Genomic DNA, 22,561 nt, shown 5'->3' with positions numbered 1-22,561 from the left:
TATATATTTTTATTCTTTTAAAATTAACATCTTCCCTATAGAATGTAGTATTAGTGTTTCTTTCATATTTTTTCAGGTACATACTTATATTTCTTGTATATTTTAAATTTAAGTTATGTATCTGAATCTGAAGTATTGAGTTGGTTTTAGGGGAATGATTGACAATATAATGTCATAATATTAATAAAATAAAGATCAAATAAATGTGTTTCAAGGTTGTGTGTGTGTGTGTGTGTGTGTGTGTGTGTGTGTGTGTGCACACGTGCGTTTTTGTGATTTATGATGACAAATTTGTATAATGACATGGGTATAACACTTGTATTATGACATAAACATTAAATTTCATGAGTCCTCATATTTAAAATAGCTTTAAAATGTTTTATAAAAAATGTAAAAATGCAGAATGTTTTCTGTGATGAGAAGGTTTAGGAGTAGGGGTGGTGTAGGGGGATAGAATGTATAGTTTGTACAGTATAAAAATAATTACGCCTATGGAATATCCTCACTTTGGTAGCAAAACAAACCTGTGTGTGTGTGTGTGTGTGTGTGTGTGTGTGTGTGTGTGTGTGTGTGTGTGTGTGTGTGTGTGTGTGTGTGTGTGTGTACATGTATTAAAAGACGCAGATGAATGACAGCATCCGTCTTCTGCAGCATCTGTGTGTGTTTAGTCACTGCTGATAATATTTGTCTCCATCTGAGAGACTCATTCTAGATAAATGAAGGAGAATTAGAGAAGAGGAGTGAACAGGAACTAAAGACAGATGTGTGTGTGATTACAGGAGCGCCTGATGAGGGACATGCTGTCATATCTGTTTCCTCTTGTTATTGGAATGGGTCACCATGGCAACAAATGCAGAAGATTCCTCAATGGACATCAGGAGATCAATTTATGGAAGGAGTGAATGAAAGAGGTGCACATGTTCATCAGGGTTTCTTTATTATGTCAACATGTATATGTCACACATTTTTAATTTGATGCCAGATATAGTGAATTTGTAGCAAGTCAGAAAGGAAACAAAAGATAAACATTTGTATCATAAAATATTATTTTAAAAATGCAGAAACTTACTTTTGTACCAAAGTAACCCATTTCACCTCATGTTTCTCTGTTGCAGAAATATTTAAAATCAGATACGTGAAAGAAAATTATAATAACTGACTTTCTTTTTCCAACACCCTGTAGATTTATTGCTTTCAAAGTTTCTAAAACTAATTAGATATACAGTATAATAGATCCAGATTTTCCATAATGAACCAGAACACATTTGAGGATTCAGTACAATTGAGTCATTGTTTGCCAAAGAATAGGTCGTCTTCTCTTTGAATCTGTAGTGTGTTTGCCAGTGAACAAAAGAGGGAACGGCGTTCAATATAAACCCTGTTGATCTGATCTGACAGTGAACTCACAGTCTTCAGCTGTGAGATGATAACAGCGCTGATGATGTTCTCTGAGAGAACAGCTCGACCTGCTTATCTGCTTTAACACACACTTTAAAACCATCGTTTACAACCTCAGAACTCCGTCAAATCACTGATCATTCATCCGGTCAGCTGCCTTTCTTTAGGAAGAAGATTCATGCATTTAAGTGAACTGCAACAAAGCAAAAGAGATGATTGATTTTTTTATATGTGGTGTCTCTCTCTCTCTCAAAAAGAAGCTCAAGTGTAATTTGTTTCATATCCTCCTGGGACCCAGGAACAGACTTTTGTCCTCTGTAGTGGACATTATATTTTAGTGAATTTCTCTGACAACATACAAGTCACAGTTTTAAGTATGGATGTCCTGTAAAGAGCACATTCAGGGCTTTGCAGAGATACCAAATGTTTGGAAGTTTCACCATGACCAGTCCCTCTCCTTGGTCTTTAAAAATGACTGACATTAATTTAGTGATCAAATTTAGCACTCATGGAAATATATGATAATGTTTTGTAATTATCATTTAAATTGGATTATTTTTTAAATTGTTTGTTATAAATCAACATCTCAGGAAAATGTTACGGGGTTTCTAATCAAAAAATGACTTTCTGTTATGAAACAGGACATACATGATTTCATACATAACCTAGGTAGAGGACAGCAGGACTTAGCCTAAATCATGATTATCAGGCATTTTGGGAGACACAACAAGTGAATAAATAAATTATATATCAATATTCCTATTAATTATTAGATATTATTATGAAAATGTTGCCAGTTTTTACTCCCATTATTACACTTCTTTTTTCATTGCATGTTGCTCCAAGAACACATTAATATGCAAATTAGATAAAGTGTATAGATACATTGTATTGAATGTTAAAATCCATGTATGGCCATTTTACCCACATATTGAATAAAGTAAAATGATATATATCGATTCATAACATAACATAGTTGAGAATCATCTTTAAACAAAATTTAGTTAAAAAAATCCTGAAACTCCATTGTTTTTGCCTGTACATGTAATTTATTGTCATTTTATTTACAACTTAGTCCTGGTGTCCACTACAGAGGACATAGCATAAAATATGAATAAAATAATTTTTCAAAAATGTTATTTTTCCATTTTTTTCTTATGCTCTAAACAATGTAATGATGTGAAACAAAATATTAAATTCAAAAACTTTTTTTCTGGGTCCCATGAGGATGTTTCTGGTCATAGGCTACATGATACTTCCATTTGTGCAGTTTTATTTATTTATTTACTTTACTTTTTTACTTTAATATTTTCTTTTTTACTTTAGTAAATAGTAATATTTAAGAATAAATAGGTGTGGTCTGATTTTGACTGCTCGTACACAAAAATATTGATGTTTAACAAAAGTTCAAGAAGAAGTTACAATAGAAGAAATATATAGCACTGGCGCCATCTTGTGGTTAGTTGACATGCTATACTAGAAATACAACATAACGCAACATGACACCAATAACACAAACTACTACAAAATCAAACAAGCGTCTATTAAATAATGTGTTTAGTTTTAAGTAGTGAATTTTATGCAAATCCATTGTAAATTAGTTGCAGATCTCTGCGCAGGTCGCGCTAGTCGGTTCCAGCCACCAGGTGGCGCATGTGTCCGTATCATAGGTCTGAATCATAGGTCTGTATCAAACATTATGAGGCGTCTACAAATACGGCCTGATTGTTTTTACACGTTTGTCTTTATTAAATAATATTAATAATAGTAAATCATAATACATTATCTTTCCATACATTATCGATGTATTTATTCAGAGTTACAGGTCTACAGTTTTCTGTAATGGCCTTTCCGCGTTTACTTTACTTTACTAATTATGGATCTTAGCAAGTGAAGAAGATGTGTGTGTTGATTTTGACTCAGGCGCGTGAGGGTCAGACTCGCTGGGTCTTATGTAAGAGGCGCGCGCGCGGTGGAGCGTCATTCGGCGGCGGCGCGAGATGAAGTTGCAATAATGACTGGAGTGATTTTAACCTTATTTAGCGTGTTAGTTAATGTCATATCATGAGTTTATTTTGAGATTAAGCTTCACTTTAATTATAATCATCAACTCAGGAAGCAGAAGAGCTCGGAATATCGATCCGTGACCGATTACTGATCATCATGCCGCCCATCGAGAATGACGCGGGTCGCGAGCAGATCCGGTTGAAAATCAAAGAGCTGATCGATTCCAATCAAGTGCTGGTGTTCAGTAAGAGCTTCTGTCCTTACTGCGTCAAGGTAAGTGAAGATCCGTCCTCGTAAACTTACTTTATAGCTCCTCAAACTGCCCTGTCTTGTAAGAAGGTTTGTGAAAGAAGACAAATATCGTGTTTTTTCAATCCAGTCATTGGAAAGTACCTATGATTATGTGCTCTTATTGTATGTCTGTGGTCTCAAAACATTTTATTTTAGGATAGCTTTTTTGATTTTTATTATAATTTTCGTTTATAATTCTTTAGTTTTGTGTTGTTGGTTCTTAAGATTATTTTTTAATTTTGTTGTATGTGTTCTGTTTTATTCTGCTGTGTTTTGTCTTTGTTGTAAATTCATTTGAGAACGCAACTTTAACAAAGTTGTTAAATTAAATTATTCTGTTTACATGTTTCTAAACTAGTTATAGTTGTGGAAATTTGCTCAAAAATATCTCGCAAATTCATATAGTAAGAAAAAACAATACCTTGTCAAGTTCATAGTGATTTTAGGAATCTCAGCGTTTATAATAACTTCGTTTTTGATCTCTTACAGACGTAAGTATGTTTGAATAAAAATATATAAAGGTATAAAGGTCTGAGCTCTAATAAGAAAACATTTAAGAAATAGTTCATAAAGGGTTAAATCTATGCTCTGTCGCTTTAAGTTGACATTAAAAGGTGTCAAAAGTAACAAAATGGGTGGAATAGGTGGTAGACTTAACTAGGCAAGTGTTTGTTGAAGTGCTGTGATGTTCATGAAGAGACTAATTAGGGTTTTCATTTGCTGGGATTCTGTAGTAATTATTTTATGAATAATCGGGACCATCTGTTCAGCCAGGTAAGCATGCTGGTTCTGCCCTGTACTGTAAATCATGTCTGGTGATTTGATCTGACACTTTGAGTTCAGAATGAACTACTGATGGAACCACATTTAAACCAGCAGGTTGTGAATGACTAGGGTATAGATAAGTTATAGATAACACTTTTTTTTTTTTTTTTTTTTTTTTTTCTTCTTCTTCTTCTTTTTTTTTTTGAACTTTTGTGCATAACATGAAAGTACTTCACTAGTGGCCTGAGATTTCATGTTGTTTATTTAACGCTGTTACACGTGAGTTAGTAATTGCATGTATTTGAAAAGCTTAAATGGTTATTTTTCTGTTAAATTGTTGCTAAATGTTGTCAAGTTTGAATCGTCAGTCTTGTTGAATAACTAACACGTAGGGCTTTCTGTAATTTCAGGTGAAGGAACTCTTTAAAGAGCTGAATGTCAAGTGTAATACCATAGAGCTGGACTTGATGGGTAAGAGAACAATCACTATGGATCATTTTTGCATATCAGTAATCAAATTACTTTTATAATTCCTTTCTGAGAGTGAAATGAAAGTCATGGAGGAAGTGCCAGGCTGTGCCAGTTACTGCCTTTTCTATTCTTCTTCAGTCTATGAACTAATGCATTACCATATGTACATGTATTTCCAGCCATATGTACATCATGTCAGAGCTCATTGTCTGTCAAACATATTTTATTTTATTTTTTAAGAAACATGGGTCATGAATATCTTTTATTTTAAATTGTAATAACTCAAGTAGCGCTGCCCTTTAATATTCGACTAATCATTAGTCGACTGGAAGATGCTTAGTTTACCAAAAAGTCAGTTAGTCGCAAAAAAAAAAACTTGCGGTGAAGTCACGCAGTCCGTGAGGGATGGGTCCATGTGGTAATTGAATTGAGTATGTCGGGCAGGAAATCCAAATGTTCGCCTATCGTCCATCGACTTCAAATAGTTTATATACATTTATTTGTGTAAACTCACAATAACAAGAAAAGTTGTGCTTTCACAAAACAAAGAAAACAAACAGGATGCGCTTTCTGCCGTCTCGGTCTCCGTGAACTGGAGCGCGTCATAAAAATGAACCGAAACTCAGCATATAAACTACTTGCCTCATAGACATGAGAAATATATCTATAGAAAGCTAGAAATGTCTACTTTTAGATGAACCAATTCAAATCGAAAAGAAAAACTGTCCACTTATGTAATCCATATGAAAGTTGCCTTTCTCCCTACAGGCACATTACTGTGGAGAAGGCGAGGCAGCATTGTTAACTTCATCTTTGCAGCTGACACTAACTCAGAAACAAAAGTTTATTAATAAGTAATAAATGTCTCCTTGCTTTTTTTTTTTTTTTTTTTTCCTGACACATTCATAATTATTACTTTGTCCGGTGCTGTGTGGCAAGCTTTGTGTGTGCTAGAGTGTGGAATAGGCTATATTACGCCTATACTGTATATATTAAATGCTCATTATGGTTTAGTATTCTCCTCAGTAAATATTTAAGTAATGAAATGAATATAAATGTGTGATTAGTTGACTAATGGCTTAATGGCTTATGAACGACTAATAGTTGACTATAAAATTCTTTACTCTGGGACAGCCCTAAACTATGGTTTTCACCATCAAAATAACCAAAGAAGCTGGCATGGCATTTAAAAAAAAAAAAGACAAAACTTTTTTTTTATATATATATATATAACATAGTTTAAGAAAAAATTACTACAAAAAGAACGTCTTTATTTCACAATGTGAAATAAGCATTTCTTCACCCTACTCTGTATTTATTTATTTATTTATCAGGGCTATTCAACTTCAACAATTGGGCCAAATTAACAGTTGAGGTTATTTAAGTCTGAATATTTTTCAGTGATGGCTGCTGTCTGCAGATTCCAGTTCTGAGATTACAGTATACTCTTTGTTTACAATATATTTAAAACAGTGTTTACTTTGTTTTGATAAACATGCAGTTGCACAACATTTTTACCTGAAGTTCTTCCTGATTTGCAAGATTACTGAATATTCATGTTTTCAGCATGCTGCTGTTCTGTAATGTCCACGTTTAATGTTACGAAATTTTACTACCTCAATGACTCGACCAATAGACAGATGTGCTGAAATACTTGTGCATGTGGTCTCTGAACATTGTGCTGATGCTGAACTTCTGAAGTTAATGTTTAAGTGTTCAGAGCAGTGTTGGCTGTGACGGATGACCTGCTGAGTCACTCCAACTGCTGCGTTACAAACTCCTCTTCCCTTTCTTGTTTTCATTCACTAAACTGCACTCCACCAAGTCTCATTGAGGTCTCGCGCTTCCCTTTATCTTGCTCTACGTGCACAGCTGTTCTTCTCATGTTAGTAGCATCACCCTGATAATGGATTCTCTGCTGAATGGCTTTAAACCTGATAAGAGCTGCTTTTTTCCCCTCTGACAAACATACAAACATTAGTTTCAAACACAAGCGTGCAGTGCCAGATCCAAACCCGATTAGATTATCAATCTTGGAGGGCCGCCCATGTGGTGTAGATGTGAAACATGAGCGGTGATATCCTGGCTGATTACATCTGATGTGTTTTAGAGGATGGAACCAACTACCAGGACTTACTGCATGAGATGACTGGGCAGAAAACAGTCCCTAACGTCTTCATCAACAAGAAACACATCGGAGGCTGTGACAACACTATGAAGGTACTGATTCGTCTGTCTGATCTCTGCATGTGTATGACAGTGATTCTTACTTGGTGTCGCTGGCCAGACTTTTGTCTGTTTTCAGAAAGTCTGCATATTATTTATTATGTCCATGTAGACAAGAAATGACCAACTATAGTTTGATTAGTTTGCTCTGAAACACTGCAAAGGTGCAGAAGTATGTATGAATGTCTGTTCACCAATGGAATTGGTTGTTTGGAGATATTGGGGACAGAATTTACCCCTGTTTTGTTAATTTACGGACATAAAAATGGCATTTCCTCAAACTTTATTTAGTTTTTTTCACTTTAAATATGTCAGATATTTGATTGCATGAACCTCACTAAGTTTATAGAATGATGAATACCCATGTGACCTACTAAATTTGCTAAAGTATAAATTCTTGCATACTGTTCCAACACAATGCAGTGTGTAGAATATGGAGTACGCTGGTTTTCCACTCTGAAGCCGTTCTTGCTCGATTTCACTGTCATGGGAGGTGATGGTCATTAGTAATTGAGCTAGTGGACTTTCTGCTGCAGAAGCCTCACCCACACACACCCCTTCATTTTAGTTGTAGAAGAAGATTAAGGAATAATTATAGGTAATTAAGAGGTAGTTAAAACATTTCTGACCATTCCACATGTCTGCTATAAGGTATTTTTTTCCATTTGACAAAATTGCTGTCATTGATTCAGGGCAGGACTTTGTTTAATTCTAAAATGAATTGGTTTCACTCTGAAACAAACTTCTTACTCATCAAATTTTGATTGGAGTTATGAAACCACTGTTATTATTAGGCTTGGAATTTCCTTAGACCTCCCGAATATTATTTATCAGTATTACAACAATATCTAACAGCATCCTTAAGTCCATTTACTCTAATTGCATTGAAGCACGCCATTCTGCGACCAGGACACATATAAGCCATTTTGTGACACTTTGTTTTGGAGCCTTTTTTATGAGGACTTTGATGCTTTTGTATAGGGCTGTGACTATGGCAGTTTTATACCACTACCACACCGTGTTTTGTACTATCAACTGTTGGTTATATGTTGGTTACCCTATTAGAGGACTGCTCTTGGCATCTACATATGAAATGTCTGATCATCAGTGCCTGTTTCTATCACTAATGTATCTGTCTGTAGATCTGTCAGCTGTCTATAAAAGCCCTTTCACAATTGTGTAAAGCAGCTCTGTGGGAAAGACCTTTGGTAATAGAGCTGAATAATGCACAAGTGCCTCTTCACGATGGCTCTTATCATCGTTTTTATGTTCCTAATGATTGGTTGGTTGTCTTGGTAACAGGCACACAAAGATGGCGTCTTGCAGAAGCTGTTGGGTGAAGAGAGTGAGGTGTACGACTATGATCTCATCGTCATCGGCGGTGGTTCTGGCGGTCTGGCATGTTCAAAGGTGAGTCAAATTACACAGAGGTAGAAAGATCCTTTATCTATGATGCTGTTTAAATATTGTATGTGTGTGTAGGGTAAATTCAGGTCAGTCGGGACTTTTTTTTTAATTAATTTTTTTTAAATACATTGTTCAATATGCCTTCAGGGGCTTTTATGTAATTTAATGTATGTTTATATTTTATGGGTAAATGTTTCTTGCTTCTGAGAGCTGCTATTCTAAATTTTATTGTACTTATATTTTAGAATTTATCATCGTGTGTGTGTGTGTATATATATATATATATATATATATATATATATATATATATATATATATATATATATATATATATATATATATATATATATATATATATACATGCATGCATGTATGTGCTGGTCATATAATTAGAATATCGTGGAAAGTTCTTTTTTTTTTTTCTTTTTTTTTTGTAAATTATTTTAAAAAATGAAACTTTCATTTATACTAGATTCCCTACATGTAAAGTAAAACATTTCAAAAGTTGTTTTGGGGTTTTTTTGTTGTTTTTTTTTTAATTTGTTGATTAGAGCGTACAGCTAATGAAAGTCCAAAATCCAGTATCTCAAAATATTAGAATATTTACATTTGAGTTTCGTTAAATGACCATCCCTACAGTATAAATTCCGGGTATCTCTTGTTCTTTGAAACCACACTAATGGGGAAGACTGCTGACTTGGCAATGGTCCAGGAGACAATAATTTAATACCCTCCACAAAGACAGTAAGTCACAGATGGTCATTACTGAATGTGGTGGCTGTTTGCAGAGTGATGTATCAAAGCATATTAAATGCAAAGTTGACTAGAAGGAAGAAATTGGGTAGGCAAAGGTGCACAAGCAACAGGGATGACCACAAGCTTGAGAATACTGTCAAGTAAAGCCGATTCAGACACTTGGGAGAGCTTCACAATGAGTCAAATGAAGCCGGAGTCAGCGCATCAAGAGTCACCACACTCAGACATCTTCAGGAAAAGGACTACCAAGCCACTTCTGAAACAGAAACATCATCAGAAGCATCTTACCTGGGCTAAGGAGAAAAAGAGCTGGACAGTGAACAGTGGCCGAAAGTCCTCTTTTCAGATAAAAGTAAATTTTGCATTTCATGTTGAAATCATGGTCCCAGAGTCTGAAGGAAGACTGGAGAGGCACAGAATCCAAGCTGCTTGAAGTCTAGTGGGAAGTTTCTGAAGTTAGTAATGATTTGGGGGGCCGTGACATCTGTTGGTGTTGGTCCATTGTTTTATCAAGTGCAAAGTCAATGCAGCCATCTTCCAGGAGATTTTGGAGCACTTTATGCTTCCATCTGCTGACAAGCTTTATGGAGATGCTGATTTCCTTTTCCAGCAGGACTTTAGCACCTGCCCACAGTGCAAAAACCACTTCCAAGTGGTTTGCTGACCATGATATTACTGTGTTTTATTGGCCAGCCAACATTCCTGACCCCTGAATCTATGGGATATTTTCAAGAGAAAGATGAGAAACAGTCGATCCAACAATATACAGATGATCTGAAGGCTCAATAGTGCCTCAGCAGTGCCACAGGCTGATCACTTCCATGCCACACTTCACTGATGCTGTAATTTGTGCTAGGAGCAACTTTTCTGTTTTGAAAATCCATTTTTTGATTGATCTTAGGAAATATTCTAATATTTTGAAATACTGGATTTTGGACGTTCATGAGCTGTACGCTCTAATCATCAAATAAAAAAATAAAAAAAAACTTTTGAAATGTTTTACTTTACATGTAGGGAATCTAGAATATATGAAAGTTTCATTTTTAAAAATAATTTACAATAAAAAAAAAAAACTTTTTCACGATATTCTAATTAGAGATGTTCCGATACCCCTTTTCCATTCCCGATACCGATTCCGATACCTGAGCTCAGGGTATCGGCCAATACAGAGTACTGATCCGATACCTGGGTGTGTGTATATATATATATATATATATATATATATATATATATATATATATATATATATATATATATATATATATATATATATATATATATATATATATATATATATATATATATATATATATATATATATATATATATACTAGCCCTGTATGAATTGATAGAATTATTTATGGTGTGCTTCAGACTTTTCCCTTAATAAAACAAGAACAAAAACATACAGTGAACTAGAGTATTTTTATTATCTGACATACATTTGTCAGTTATTATTTATTTATTTTAAGTGAAAAAGAACTTCAAATGCAGCCACAAATCTAACACTGTAAACTGAAAAAGGTATATTAGTTTTACAATATAACTATAAAAACAGTGCAACAAATAAATCTAGGAATATAATTAGGCTATATAAGAAAATAATCTCTTTAAAACTTGGTCCAGAAACAATTTTGTTAAATAAAAATCTCACGTTTTCGACGACTGACAGCAGCTGGTCATCCAGAACAATAAACCCAACAATTCTGTCGGTTATCTTTATTTGTCTTTTGAAAGCTTTTCTCTTTGTTTGAATGAAGCTGGCACGCCTCATCCTTCTCCATCTTAAGCGCGTCAAACGCCCGAATCGCTCAATTCGCACCGCGTCATTCACGCGAATCGCGCCGCAGGGAGTCAATTCGCGTCTTTGCATTGACTTAACATGTAAATCACTCGCGCTTATCTCTTCATTCGCGTCTGGTGTGAACGCAGCATTAGCCTTTATGTAACCATCGTGTTGCGCGGGGTGACGCGTCTTCAAATGCTTTATTAAGTTATTTGTGTTAAAGTTGCCAATACTTGTGCCACTCGAAATTGCAGCATTGCATATGAGACATGTCGCCGTTTTACTGGTCTGAAATACTGCCAAACAGCAGACATACCGCTAGCGCGTTTTCACTTCTCCACTGCTCTAAACAGTGGTTGCTTGTGGCAACGCAGCACAACTTCCTGTGTTTGCATTCTGAGCCGCGAAGAAGAATTGATTTCCGATTTGCTGCGTTAAGCAAAGATAGCGGGCACAACTAGGTATTGTTTAAGAAAATGGTATCGGATCGGTACGCGAGTTTAAATACTCGCCGATACCGACGCCAGAAATTTTTGTGGTATCGGTGGTATTTCCGATACTAGTATCGGAATCGGAACAACCCTAATTCTAATATGACCAGCGTGTATGTGTGTATTTTTTATATATATATATATATATATATATATATATATATATATATATATATATATATATATATATATATATATATATATATATATATATATATATATATATATATATATATATATTAAAAAAAAAAAAAAAAAAAAAAAAAAACATACACATATATAATGATATGATTCTCATATATATTCTTACTACTTAATTAGATTTTTGACTTAAAATAATTAAAATGCATCTAGATAATCTACTTGAGGCACATATAATGAAGATATGACATGAACATATAACCTTTACCACCTTTTTATTTTCATATTTTATATATTTACCAAATTTTTTCTGGGATTTTTCAGTTTTGAATTTGAGTTTAAAATGATTCACAGAACTGAACAAAACTATCTAATTTAACAATTTAAGTTGCTTAAATTTTGTTTCCAGCAAAATCATAATGAATATTCATTGGTACCAAGTAAAGCCCTGATACAGAATTTAGCCAAACTCTGTAGGAACTCTCAACACATGAGCAGCTCTGTGGGTTTTGCACATGATTTAGATTTTAACATGTTCCCTTCCTGCCCAAACAGGAAGCAGCTGCCTTGGGCAAGAAGGTCATGGTTCTAGATTATGTTGTTCCCACACCAAAGGGCACAACCTGGGGTAAGACTCCTGGAATCAAACATGGATGTTTATAATAAAAATCACTTATTATTGGAGATAATACAAGGTTTCTCTCCAGGTCTGGGTGGCACATGTGTGAATGTGGGCTGTATTCCTAAGAAACTGATGCATCAGACGGCCCTGCTGGGCACAGCCATGGAGGACGCACGCAAGTTCGGCTGGGAGTTCAGTGATCAAGGTCAGTCATAACATTCCACACGGCTGGGAACATGAAGCTGTACATGGTGGTACATCATACACTGGCTATATGATCTGAATTGCAGACAAGAATTACAAATGGATTGCAGATAGAAATCATTTTTTTAAAAAGTGCCTGTTTGATAATGTACAAAGAAACACAAGTTCATGTATTCGTTTTCCATGAGTGGTTGAAGTTGTGATGCAATATTGTGTTTTCTGCTCTGAAGACATTTTAGTTGCAAATTGATTTCCTCTTTAGTAGATTTCCGTTTTAGTAGATTCATAAGTTTATTAAAAATTTTAAGTGACTGCAACCTTGTGAATATGTTTTGAAATGGTTTGAAAGACTATTATGAGGGTCACAGTTATCTTTAATGAAAGAATTGTAAACGCGTGATTTAACCCCAGAAAACTTCCTAATACAGAGAGCAAGTGATAATTACGACATTCAATGTGTTTTTTGCTCTCAAGCATGTCCCCTTTTGATCTTAATGTAGATTTCTTTTTGTTTCTGTTGCACTTACTCATCAAATTTTGAATTTTTATTAAAGTGACGCACAACTGGGAGACAATGAGGACTGCGGTGAATAACTACATTGGTTCATTGAACTGGGGCTACAGAGTTTCCCTACGGGACAAAAACGTCAATTATGTCAACGCCTACGCTGAGTTTGTGGAGCCGCACAAGATCAAGGTAAGTTTGTTCAGATCCAGCTAGCCAGTTGTACTGAAGCTTTTACTGTATTCCCTACAAAATGCATTGTAAATGCAAAGCCATTTTCTTGGACTGAGCTAAAGTGGACCAAAAAGTGAGCTGACTCCACTACAGGTCCAGGTACAATGTAAATGCAAAGAGAACTGGATTCTTTTTCACTTAGATGACTTTTAGGGGACAGAAAGAAGGTTCATTTAGAGAGAACTTGAGTGTGAAGGGTAATTCATTCCTACTTTTGGCAGCAGATCATGAGGAACATGTGCCTTAATGACACTGACAAGCTGATGTTGCTGTGTGTGTTTAAGATTTTTCTTTTAGCTTTATTTAAATGCCAGTATTATGAGAGATGCTAAAAGCTGCATATTGCAGTTCAAATCAGTCACAGTATCCCTAAAGCTTCCCTCATCTTATTTTTGTTGACTCTTCTCAACAGGCCACAAACAAGCGTGGTAAAGAGACGTTCTACACTGCGGCAAAGTTTGTCCTGGCGACAGGAGAGCGGCCTCGTTACCTGGGTGTCCCAGGAGACAAAGAGTACTGCATAACTAGGTAAGCTGAGACTCTGAGCTCACAGCGGTAAACTTCCTCCAGAGAGCCAGTTAAATGCAGCTGGACCTCTGAGGGTCGTTAAAGGAGCCGTGCTGACTTATTTACAGGATTTATTGATTTAAAGCTGATTCATTCTCAGTCACCAAGGGAAGGAAAGCTTCCACTGAATGGTGTCAAATAAGAGGAGGATTTCCTTCTGTAGCTCTGATATGAGTGGCATAAATGTGAAAAATGATCATGTTGGTTCATGTTGCTGATTTTAAAAATGGCACAATGTACACGTGGGGTCTATGATTTCTGCGGCACGGAAAACACTGGAATTGTGGAATTCAGTCTAAAATGGAATTGTATAATGTGTAATTTCACAATTTGGCAAATTTTGGAAGAATAAATCAAACGTAGGACTGTGCACTTAATCAAATTGTGATATGTATAGTGTCTGTAAATATTTAACTGTAAAAAAGACTGTTTAAATATGAAGTCTGTGAATGCCTTTTTGTCAGCCACACATGCTCAAGCATGCATGACGATTGTGGTGTTTTCAGCGTTGTTTGCCCCAAAAAAAAGGAATTGTTTAATTTACATTTGATTTACATTTTTAAAAAATCAATAAATTGAACTGTTTTATGCCTTCATTTGATTTACTAGAGTTTTTGATAATAAATTTGTTTAAAATCGTAAATGCAGAGAAATTTAAATGCAGACATTTCTGAAAAAATTAAACCTTTCATAGGGCCAGATTAATGTTTAAAAAAATAATTAAAAAATGTTAGCTATATGTATATTCAATTGGTTACACATACGTTTTGATTTATTAAAGTTTGATTAAATAATTAAAATGGAATTTGGAATAGGGTGGGAGGGCTAATTTATTTATTTTTATTTTAAAACCTTTTAATAAATTGCTGTTAAATTCTAAGTTTCATCATTTTAATTAATTATGAACATGCATTTTTATTACTAACATTTTAGCATTAAATTGGAATCCAGAAAAATTAAAACCGAGAAGAAAAAAATGTAATTTGGAGTCAGTACAGCATAGTGATAAGCCTTTAACCTGAATGCATGTGTGCTCTTTTATGACTCGAGGCTGAGATTTCTTGTTGGTTCATTCATCTTTTATCTGAAGAGGAAGTGAACTGCAGGTGTTTGGCAAGACTCAAGCCTCTGTGGTTTTGACTTTATTGACTTTTCTCTTTGGCAGAGTTTATGATGTTTAACTGTAATTCTAAACTTTTTTTTCTACATTTTGGCAGAAAACATGATCCATCCATGTTGTGTCCTCATCAGTTTTGTTCGTTCTTCACAGTGATGACCTGTTTTCGTTGCCCTACTGTCCCGGAAAAACTCTTGTTGTCGGGGCGTCATATGTCGCTCTGGAGTGCGGGGGTTTTCTGGCCGGTTTGGGGCTGGATGTGACCGTCATGGTTCGCTCCATTCTGCTGCGAGGATTCGACCAGGACATGGCCAACCGTGCAGGAGAATACATGGAGATACATGGGGTCAAATTCCTCAGGAAGTTTGTTCCAACCAAGGTTGGTGAATGTGTGCTGTTAAACATTACTGAAATCTGAAATTATGCATTATCTATTGCAGCTGTGATTATATAATGCTCTTTATGAGTATAATAATCATGGCCTCTTCACACACATTATCATGGTGATAAAGCATCACAGTGATTCTTTTTTTTTTTTCCACAGATCGAGGAGCTGGAAGCTGGAACTCCAGGCCGACTTAAAGTGACAGCCAAATCAACCGAGAGTGATGAAATCTATGAAGGGGAATACAACACTGTGAGTGTCTGTGAGCCTTTCTATTGGCCAAAAACTGGAATTCCCTTCAGATATCTTTTACAGCACATCTGTTTTTATCTTGTCTGCTATTTTTGGCTCTGTTTCTGATCCTAGTGAGTGCTATTTATTTTAAGTACAAGCAATTTTCAAACATTTTATATTCTCTGCACTGAAATGAACTTAGTCACTTTGTTATTGTCAAATGTTAGTGGATCATGTCGATAGTTAATGTGCTGAACTGCACCTGTAGACACCCATGACACCATTTGCTTAAAAATGGTTGGGAAATGTGAGCGGCTGGAAAAAGATTGTAGTTACAGAGGGTTTAAAACCAAGTATTTTTGTTAAAGCATTTGCATTTATTATTCAGTATAAACCTTCATTTGAGCTGTATAGTTGTCTAAGAGTGTGAGGCCTGTTCAAGGTAAATTAACTTCTGGTCATGTGTTGATGTAATTCCTGTGGGTGGAGTTTGGTGCATGTAAACAATGCTCTGCCTCATTATTAATATTTTGTTGTTGTTTTGTAACCGAGGGCGGATTCAGTTGTTTCTGTGGTAATCGGTATTGTCTCATTCCTTTCATGTTTGCTAATGTTGGTGTGTGTGTGTGTGTGTGTGTGTGTGTGTGTCCCTCTGTCTCCCTCAGGTGTTGATCGCAGTGGGTCGTGATGCCTGTACAGGAAATATCGGTCTGGACAAAGCAGGAGTTAAAGTCAATGCCAAGTATGTCTCTTTCTTTTGAATAGCTTATTTTGGTCATCTGTCCTCATAGTCCTTCCCCCAGCCCATAACAAAGTAATTGTTGTCACGGTAGCATTTGAGCGGGCGGGGCCAGAGCGAGTAGGGCAGACTGGTTCTGGAGTGTCATGGTGAATCAGCAGTATTTCCTCTGGGAACTTGGAAGCCTGTCCAGCGTCTGACCTCAGTGACATGGAGAGTGTTTACGGAACGCACTGTGGCATGTAGATGGGCAGGATGAATTAAGCAAAGTATTTTCATTGAAAAGCCTGGGAAAATGCATATTAATTCACACACAAACTGAAGCATGTGGTTTGAGTCCATCTGAGAGATTAGATTAGTGCAGCACAGAGGTTTTAGATCCGTTCTCAAGCGGAGTCATATGATTCCATATGACCCACAAGCATATGAGAATGATGCACGGCTCTTATGGTTCCTCTGTATGATTGACTCACTGAGCACGTACAGATTTACAACTCATTGTTTCATTAGAACTGCTCATTTCAGTTTTGTAATGTGCATTTTATATTTCTAACAATTTTAAGGTCATTGTTCTTGTGCATTTGTTACATTATTGCTCAGTTCTGAAATTTCCTAAATTGCAAAAGGGGAACTAATGATGTAATGTGGCTGATATATTATTAATTTATATTAATAATATATATATTATATATTATTAATTTAATAAAAATATTGATACAAGGATCTAAAGTTTTGGTAACTTTAGTTTAGGGTTCAGTTCTTACTATTAACGAATTGCTTATTAGCGTGCATATTACTAGGATATTGGCTGTTTATTAGTACTTATAAAGCACATATTAATGTCTTATTCTGTATGACCAAATTCTACATCCCCTTAATCCTACCAATACCTAAACTTAACAACTACCTTACTAATAAGCAGTAATTAGGAGTTTGAAGCAAAAGTCATAGTTAATTGTGAGAATTGGACCCTAAACTAAAGTGTGACCAAAGTTTTGATACAGTTTGAGGAAAAATTATTGAAAAATATGATCATCTCATTGCAGTCCTGCTACTCAAGATAATGAGACTAACATTTCCACCGAAAGTGAAAATAAGATCAAGTGCAGATCAAGCATCAGAATGAAGTGTGAAATGGATTTTTAAAGTGACTTTTCCACTAACATGAACCAGGTGCTAGTTCAGAGCCAGTGCCGGTTTTGCCGGTTGTAGAGAGCACCACAGAGCCAGGTCTTGCGTCACTTTATATGTCTCATCTTTCACAGCAACGCTAGTATGGTAGAGCCGAATACAAACACACCAGGCTTGTTCGAGATGCATCCGTGCCGTGCTGCCCGATCGGCACCTGACACTAAAGCACCGCGAGAGCGATCCAAAGGCACAAGGAGTCGTATGCTCTACAAACGCTCCCGTGGCACTCCGATGTCACACGCCGATCTGTCCGCAGCTCTGATGCATCTTGAACAAGCCTTCCATCAACAATGGCCGACGTTGGGTTACTATTGATGCTCATCGCTTTGCGAACCTACATTGGCATCCAAACACGGCGAATCCAACAAGTTTGTGCAGGTCGCCGTAAGTTGTATAGACTGAGATTGCAATCGAGCTGCTATTGGCTGCTATTTCAAAAATGGTGGTCACAAGTTTCTGTTCAGCCACGGTAACCCTGCCCCCAGCCCCTGATGCAAGTGTTTCTTACTTCTAAACCAGCAATGTTTTGGTGCTACTTATGAACCACTTTTCCTGGTTCAGAGCTGGTGCTTTGGGTGTCGAAAGACAAAGTACTGATTTGAAACTAGGCTCTGGGTCTGAGCCAGCACTCAAACTGCCTTGCTGGAAAAGTGGTATGTGTGCCATTCATGCACAAACAGTCTTGAATTACAGTGAGCTTTATTCCTCAAAACTGAGTCAATATGAACATTAGGTTATTTTCTGTTCTTCCATCCAGGAACGGGAAGATTCCAGTGAATGATGAGGAGCAGACCAACATTCCTCACATCTATGCCATTGGAGACATCCTGGAGGGGAAGTGGGAGCTCACGCCTGTGGCCATTCAGGCTGGGAAACTCCTGGCTCGCAGACTGTTCGCTGGATCATCTTTGAAGGTTTGGCATAGTCATAACCATCTGTCATCTCCAGTAGATTTTCCAGGAAGACTAAAGTCTTATTATAAAGAGCACTTGAGCTGTTTTCTGTGATGTAATCCTTTTCAAAATCCAGTGCCTTTTCCTCACTGGGATGTGTGTTTGTGTCGCAGTGCGATTACGTGAACGTTCCCACCACTGTCTTCACTCCTATGGAATACGGCAGCTGTGGTCACCCAGAGGAGAAGGCCTTGGAGATCTACGGACAGGAGAACCTCGAGGTGTGTGTTCACCATCAGACCTCATACTGGAAATATGGATAATCTGTGCTGATGAGTGCGGTTTTAATGAGTGCTGGGGATTGCTGTAATGATGTATGCGTGTCTCTGCAGGTTTTTCACAGCCTGTTCTGGCCTCTGGAGTTCACTGTTCCCGGCCGAGACAACAACAAGTGCTATGCCAAGATCATCTGCAATAAACTTGACAATGTAAGACATCTTCTATAAATGTTGGCTTTTTATCAAACTATGACTCCAAGTCAAAATTAAACACTAGATTATACAATTATACACTTTTACAATAAGGTTTAATTTACCTTAGCCAACAATCTAACAATAAAGTGCTTTTACCAGTGTTGTTATTGTTAACTAAAACTATTATGCTGCGTTCACACTGAACGCATCTGGGGCATCTGATTTACATGTTAAGTTAATGTAAACGCGCGTCTAGTCATCCTGTGGCGCGAATCAAGCGTATAGCGTGGTGCAAATCGGCCGTTGACGCGCGAATTGAGCGTTCACGCGCCTGACACGCAAATTGAGCATCTGATGCCCTAGACGCCCAAGTTGAGAAATCTGAACTTTGGCGTTAACCAATCAGGGACTCTGCTTTGGTAACGTGTTTATGACATGATCAGCGGTGGAGACCAGAACAAAGATAATAGTCTGTGTGTGGCCACCTATGATGTGTCATCATATTTTTATCGAGACATGAATAAAAAGGACCTTGCCTGGAAGAGGATAAGCAAAGAAATCGGACAGTCTGTTCAGTTGTAAAATGCTTTGCATGATTTTAGCCGCTAACAAAAGCCGGCCGGCATAAGAGTTAAATTGCCGCTACTAGTTTCCAACAGACGAGATGTTTATTCAGAGGATCTGTGCAGAAAGAGATGGAAGCCCCTCCCATGACGCAAATTCGCGTCTGAACACATTGTTTAGACGTGCGAATAGAGCGAATTTGACGCGCGTCTGAAGCGTCTGACTTCAAAATGTTCAAGCGTCCAACTAGACGCGTCAGACGCGAATTTGACGCCCCAGACGCATTCGGTGTGAACGCAGCATTAGAAATAAAATTCAGTAATTGAAATGGATGAAATAAATAAAATGCAAAGATTAGATTAAAAACTTGAAACAAAATATACTAATGTTGCCTTGGAAACAGATTGAAATAAGGTCAAGTTGAAGTAGTAAAATAACTAAAACTTAAAAAAAAAATAATAATAATAATAATAATAATTACAAAAGCGCATAATAAAATTATTAAAACTAAACTTAAACTCAAAATATAAAAATAAAAGCTATTTAAATTAATGAATTCTGTAGGGGTGACCCTGAATAGTCGACGATTCGATCTCAGTCGAATCGTCGCAGAGGTTTTATGAGACGAGATATGGGGGCGCTCAATATCTGATTTTACATAGACATACCGGTTCTTTCCCAATAGGTTAATATACAGCCTATTATGTTAATACTATAAATAAAAATGTGAAAAGAAGCTTTTAATATTTTTTTAATGTGCGTGAATAAATCAAACTTGTGACCGATTTAAGTTTCACTTCCATGATCCGTGACCGGCAGATGAGCAGGGCAGGGATTAAATCTTCAACAGTGTCTGGGATAAAGTGTACAATTGGATGCACTTTGAAAGGGTAAAAGATGATCAAAAAAACGTATGATGCAAGTTGTGCCAACAGCTCATGTCCTAGAACTCAACAACGACAAACACTGCGGCGCGCTTCTGCCGGCCAACGAGCTGACTATAGCGCGCTATTTGAAAAGACTCAAACTTCTGAGCTGTACTTGTTCTTTTTATAGGCTTGTTTCCAATAAGCAGTGACCGATTTCTATTATTTTTTTTATTTTTTATTTTTTTAAATAAAATACATTTGATTGCATTCTATCGGTAATGTAAGAGACCCAATCCTACAACTCCTATGTGTGTGTGCAGAACCGTGTGATTGGCTTTCACTATCTGGGTCCTAATGCTGGAGAGGTCACACAGGGCTTCGGTGCTGCTATGAAGTGTGGGATTACCAAAGATCAGCTGGACAACACCATCGGGATACACCCCACCTGTGCTGAGGTTCGTCTCCTTTTACTCTACTATTTAAAGGGGACCTGTTATGCCCTTTTACAAAGTCTTGATGTTGTTTTTGGGCTCTACTAGAACAGGTTTTCTTGTTTCAATGTTCAAAAAACACAATTTCCCCATATTTGAAATTGTTGCAGCTCCTCTCTTCCCAGTCTGTCAGCAACACTGTTTAGTTCAAGTCTCTATGAAGCCCCTCCCTCTGAAAAGCACAATGTGCTCTGATTGGTTGTTGTGATTGGTCCAGCGCTTAGGGGTGGGACATTTCCAAAACATGCTCTTACCATAACCGCAAGTTTCTTCACACCACTAACTCAACCAGGCCCTGCCCTTTTCTTTTCATGCTCAAACAGTAATATTACACACTAAAGAAAGATGAACATGGGTGGAAAAAAAAACTTAATGGGACCCTTTAATGTTATTTCTCTTTTCATGTTCTTGGCACATGAGCATAACATGTATTTCCCTTCATTTGTTTCCAGATATTCACCACGATGGAGGTCACCAAAAGCTCTGGCGGTGACATCACTCAGTCGGGCTGCTGAGGTTAAACCCTGCTCGTTTAATAGGCTGTCAGTATTAGTTTAAACTGCTAGTTTATTCTAGTGATTTATCCCTCTCCTCTCCGCATAAACACACTCGAGTCTCTTTCTAGGAATCTGGAGGTAGAACATCATGTTTCTCTGCTTACAGAAGGCTTTTGTGTCTCGTTGTTCCCTTTCACCCTTTACAAACCATGTGATCGTTTCCATGTGTGCTGGAAGGGTCTAGTGGGGGCGGAACAATAAGACACGACAGCTCCTCAGAGGCAGGGCTTCATTTGCAGTAGAGACCAATGATAGGGAGAGGAATGATGATTGACAGCCTGTTAGACAGCGGGGTTACTCTGCTCAAAATCATTGTCCAAGTCAGAAATGCACCAAATGTGTCTGTGATCTATCTTTTCTTTCATATACACGCATGCGCACTTGGTGCTCTGTGACGTTTTAGTCCATAACCCACATTCAGTGGTGGACTACGACTGATGTTTTTCTGCACTTGGATTTTAAATAGGTGAACACATGTTAACGTGCGCACTCTGGACTGGACTGATCTATGGCATTCAGGCTCACGAGGGCTGCATACTTTTGATTCATTTGGTTGTAGAATACTATTTTTCTATTTAATAGTGGATTTGTCATCAGTTGCTCGTCAACATTCCACATCAGGATTCTAGTAAGAGAGATTTCACTTCCCGCTCTCATTATTTTCTAATTTAGTGGTCGAGTAACTAAGAGACGTGATCGAAGCGCAAACCAAACGCAGCATGTAGATGCTTCCTCGTGAAAGTATTTAAACTAACGGGCGTCACTTTAATGAAATGGCAAACCCATGGTTTGTGATGCCTGTTAAAGCACTTAGAAATATCAATAAAATGTTTGTTCATATTTTTATAAATATATATATTTACATCACTGGATTCCATGTATCTGTATGGAGGTTTCATTCAAAAATAAATGCATGTCTATTTGTTTGACGTTTTGCTGTTTATTTGCTTTCTGGAATATTTGATGTCCTTCAGTCTCATGTTATTCACTCCCTTCTGCTTTCTAAGGATTGTTTAAGAGTCAAAGTTCTTACATTTACTGTCACTCAGCAATTGTTGAATGTCAATATTTCCGTAGTATTGCTGTTCTGCCCTGTTCATGAACTTTAATAAAACTATGTACACAACCTCAATTTCTCACAAGTCTGTTTATCTAAAACATGCATTAATTTTGAGTG

At 36.8% G+C, this 22,561-nt stretch overlaps 1 protein-coding gene across 1 annotated transcript; it reads left to right on the top strand.

Annotated features, from left to right (window-relative positions):
- Positions 1-3,358: 3,358 nt before the first annotated feature.
- txnrd3 (thioredoxin reductase 3) lies at positions 3,359-22,516 on the top strand. The gene is made up of 16 exons (XM_048200121.1): positions 3,359-3,678; positions 4,872-4,932; positions 7,043-7,152; positions 8,461-8,568; positions 12,295-12,367; positions 12,447-12,566; positions 13,120-13,262; positions 13,717-13,832; positions 15,142-15,367; positions 15,533-15,625; positions 16,273-16,349; positions 18,295-18,451; positions 18,604-18,711; positions 18,823-18,918; positions 20,657-20,791; positions 21,280-22,516. The coding sequence occupies exons 1-16, from the start codon at positions 3,562-3,564 to the stop codon at positions 21,340-21,342; spliced, it is 1,803 nt and encodes a 600-aa protein (XP_048056078.1). The 5' UTR covers positions 3,359-3,561; the 3' UTR covers positions 21,343-22,516.
- Positions 22,517-22,561: the final 45 nt, after the last annotated feature.

Source organism: Megalobrama amblycephala, linkage group LG8 (genome assembly GCF_018812025.1).
Source record: "Megalobrama amblycephala isolate DHTTF-2021 linkage group LG8, ASM1881202v1, whole genome shotgun sequence".
In the NCBI taxonomy this organism is placed as follows: Eukaryota; Metazoa; Chordata; class Actinopteri; order Cypriniformes; family Xenocyprididae; genus Megalobrama; species Megalobrama amblycephala.
The sequence above is the reverse complement of the archived record's forward strand: the minus strand, read 5'-3'. Positions and strand labels throughout refer to the sequence as shown.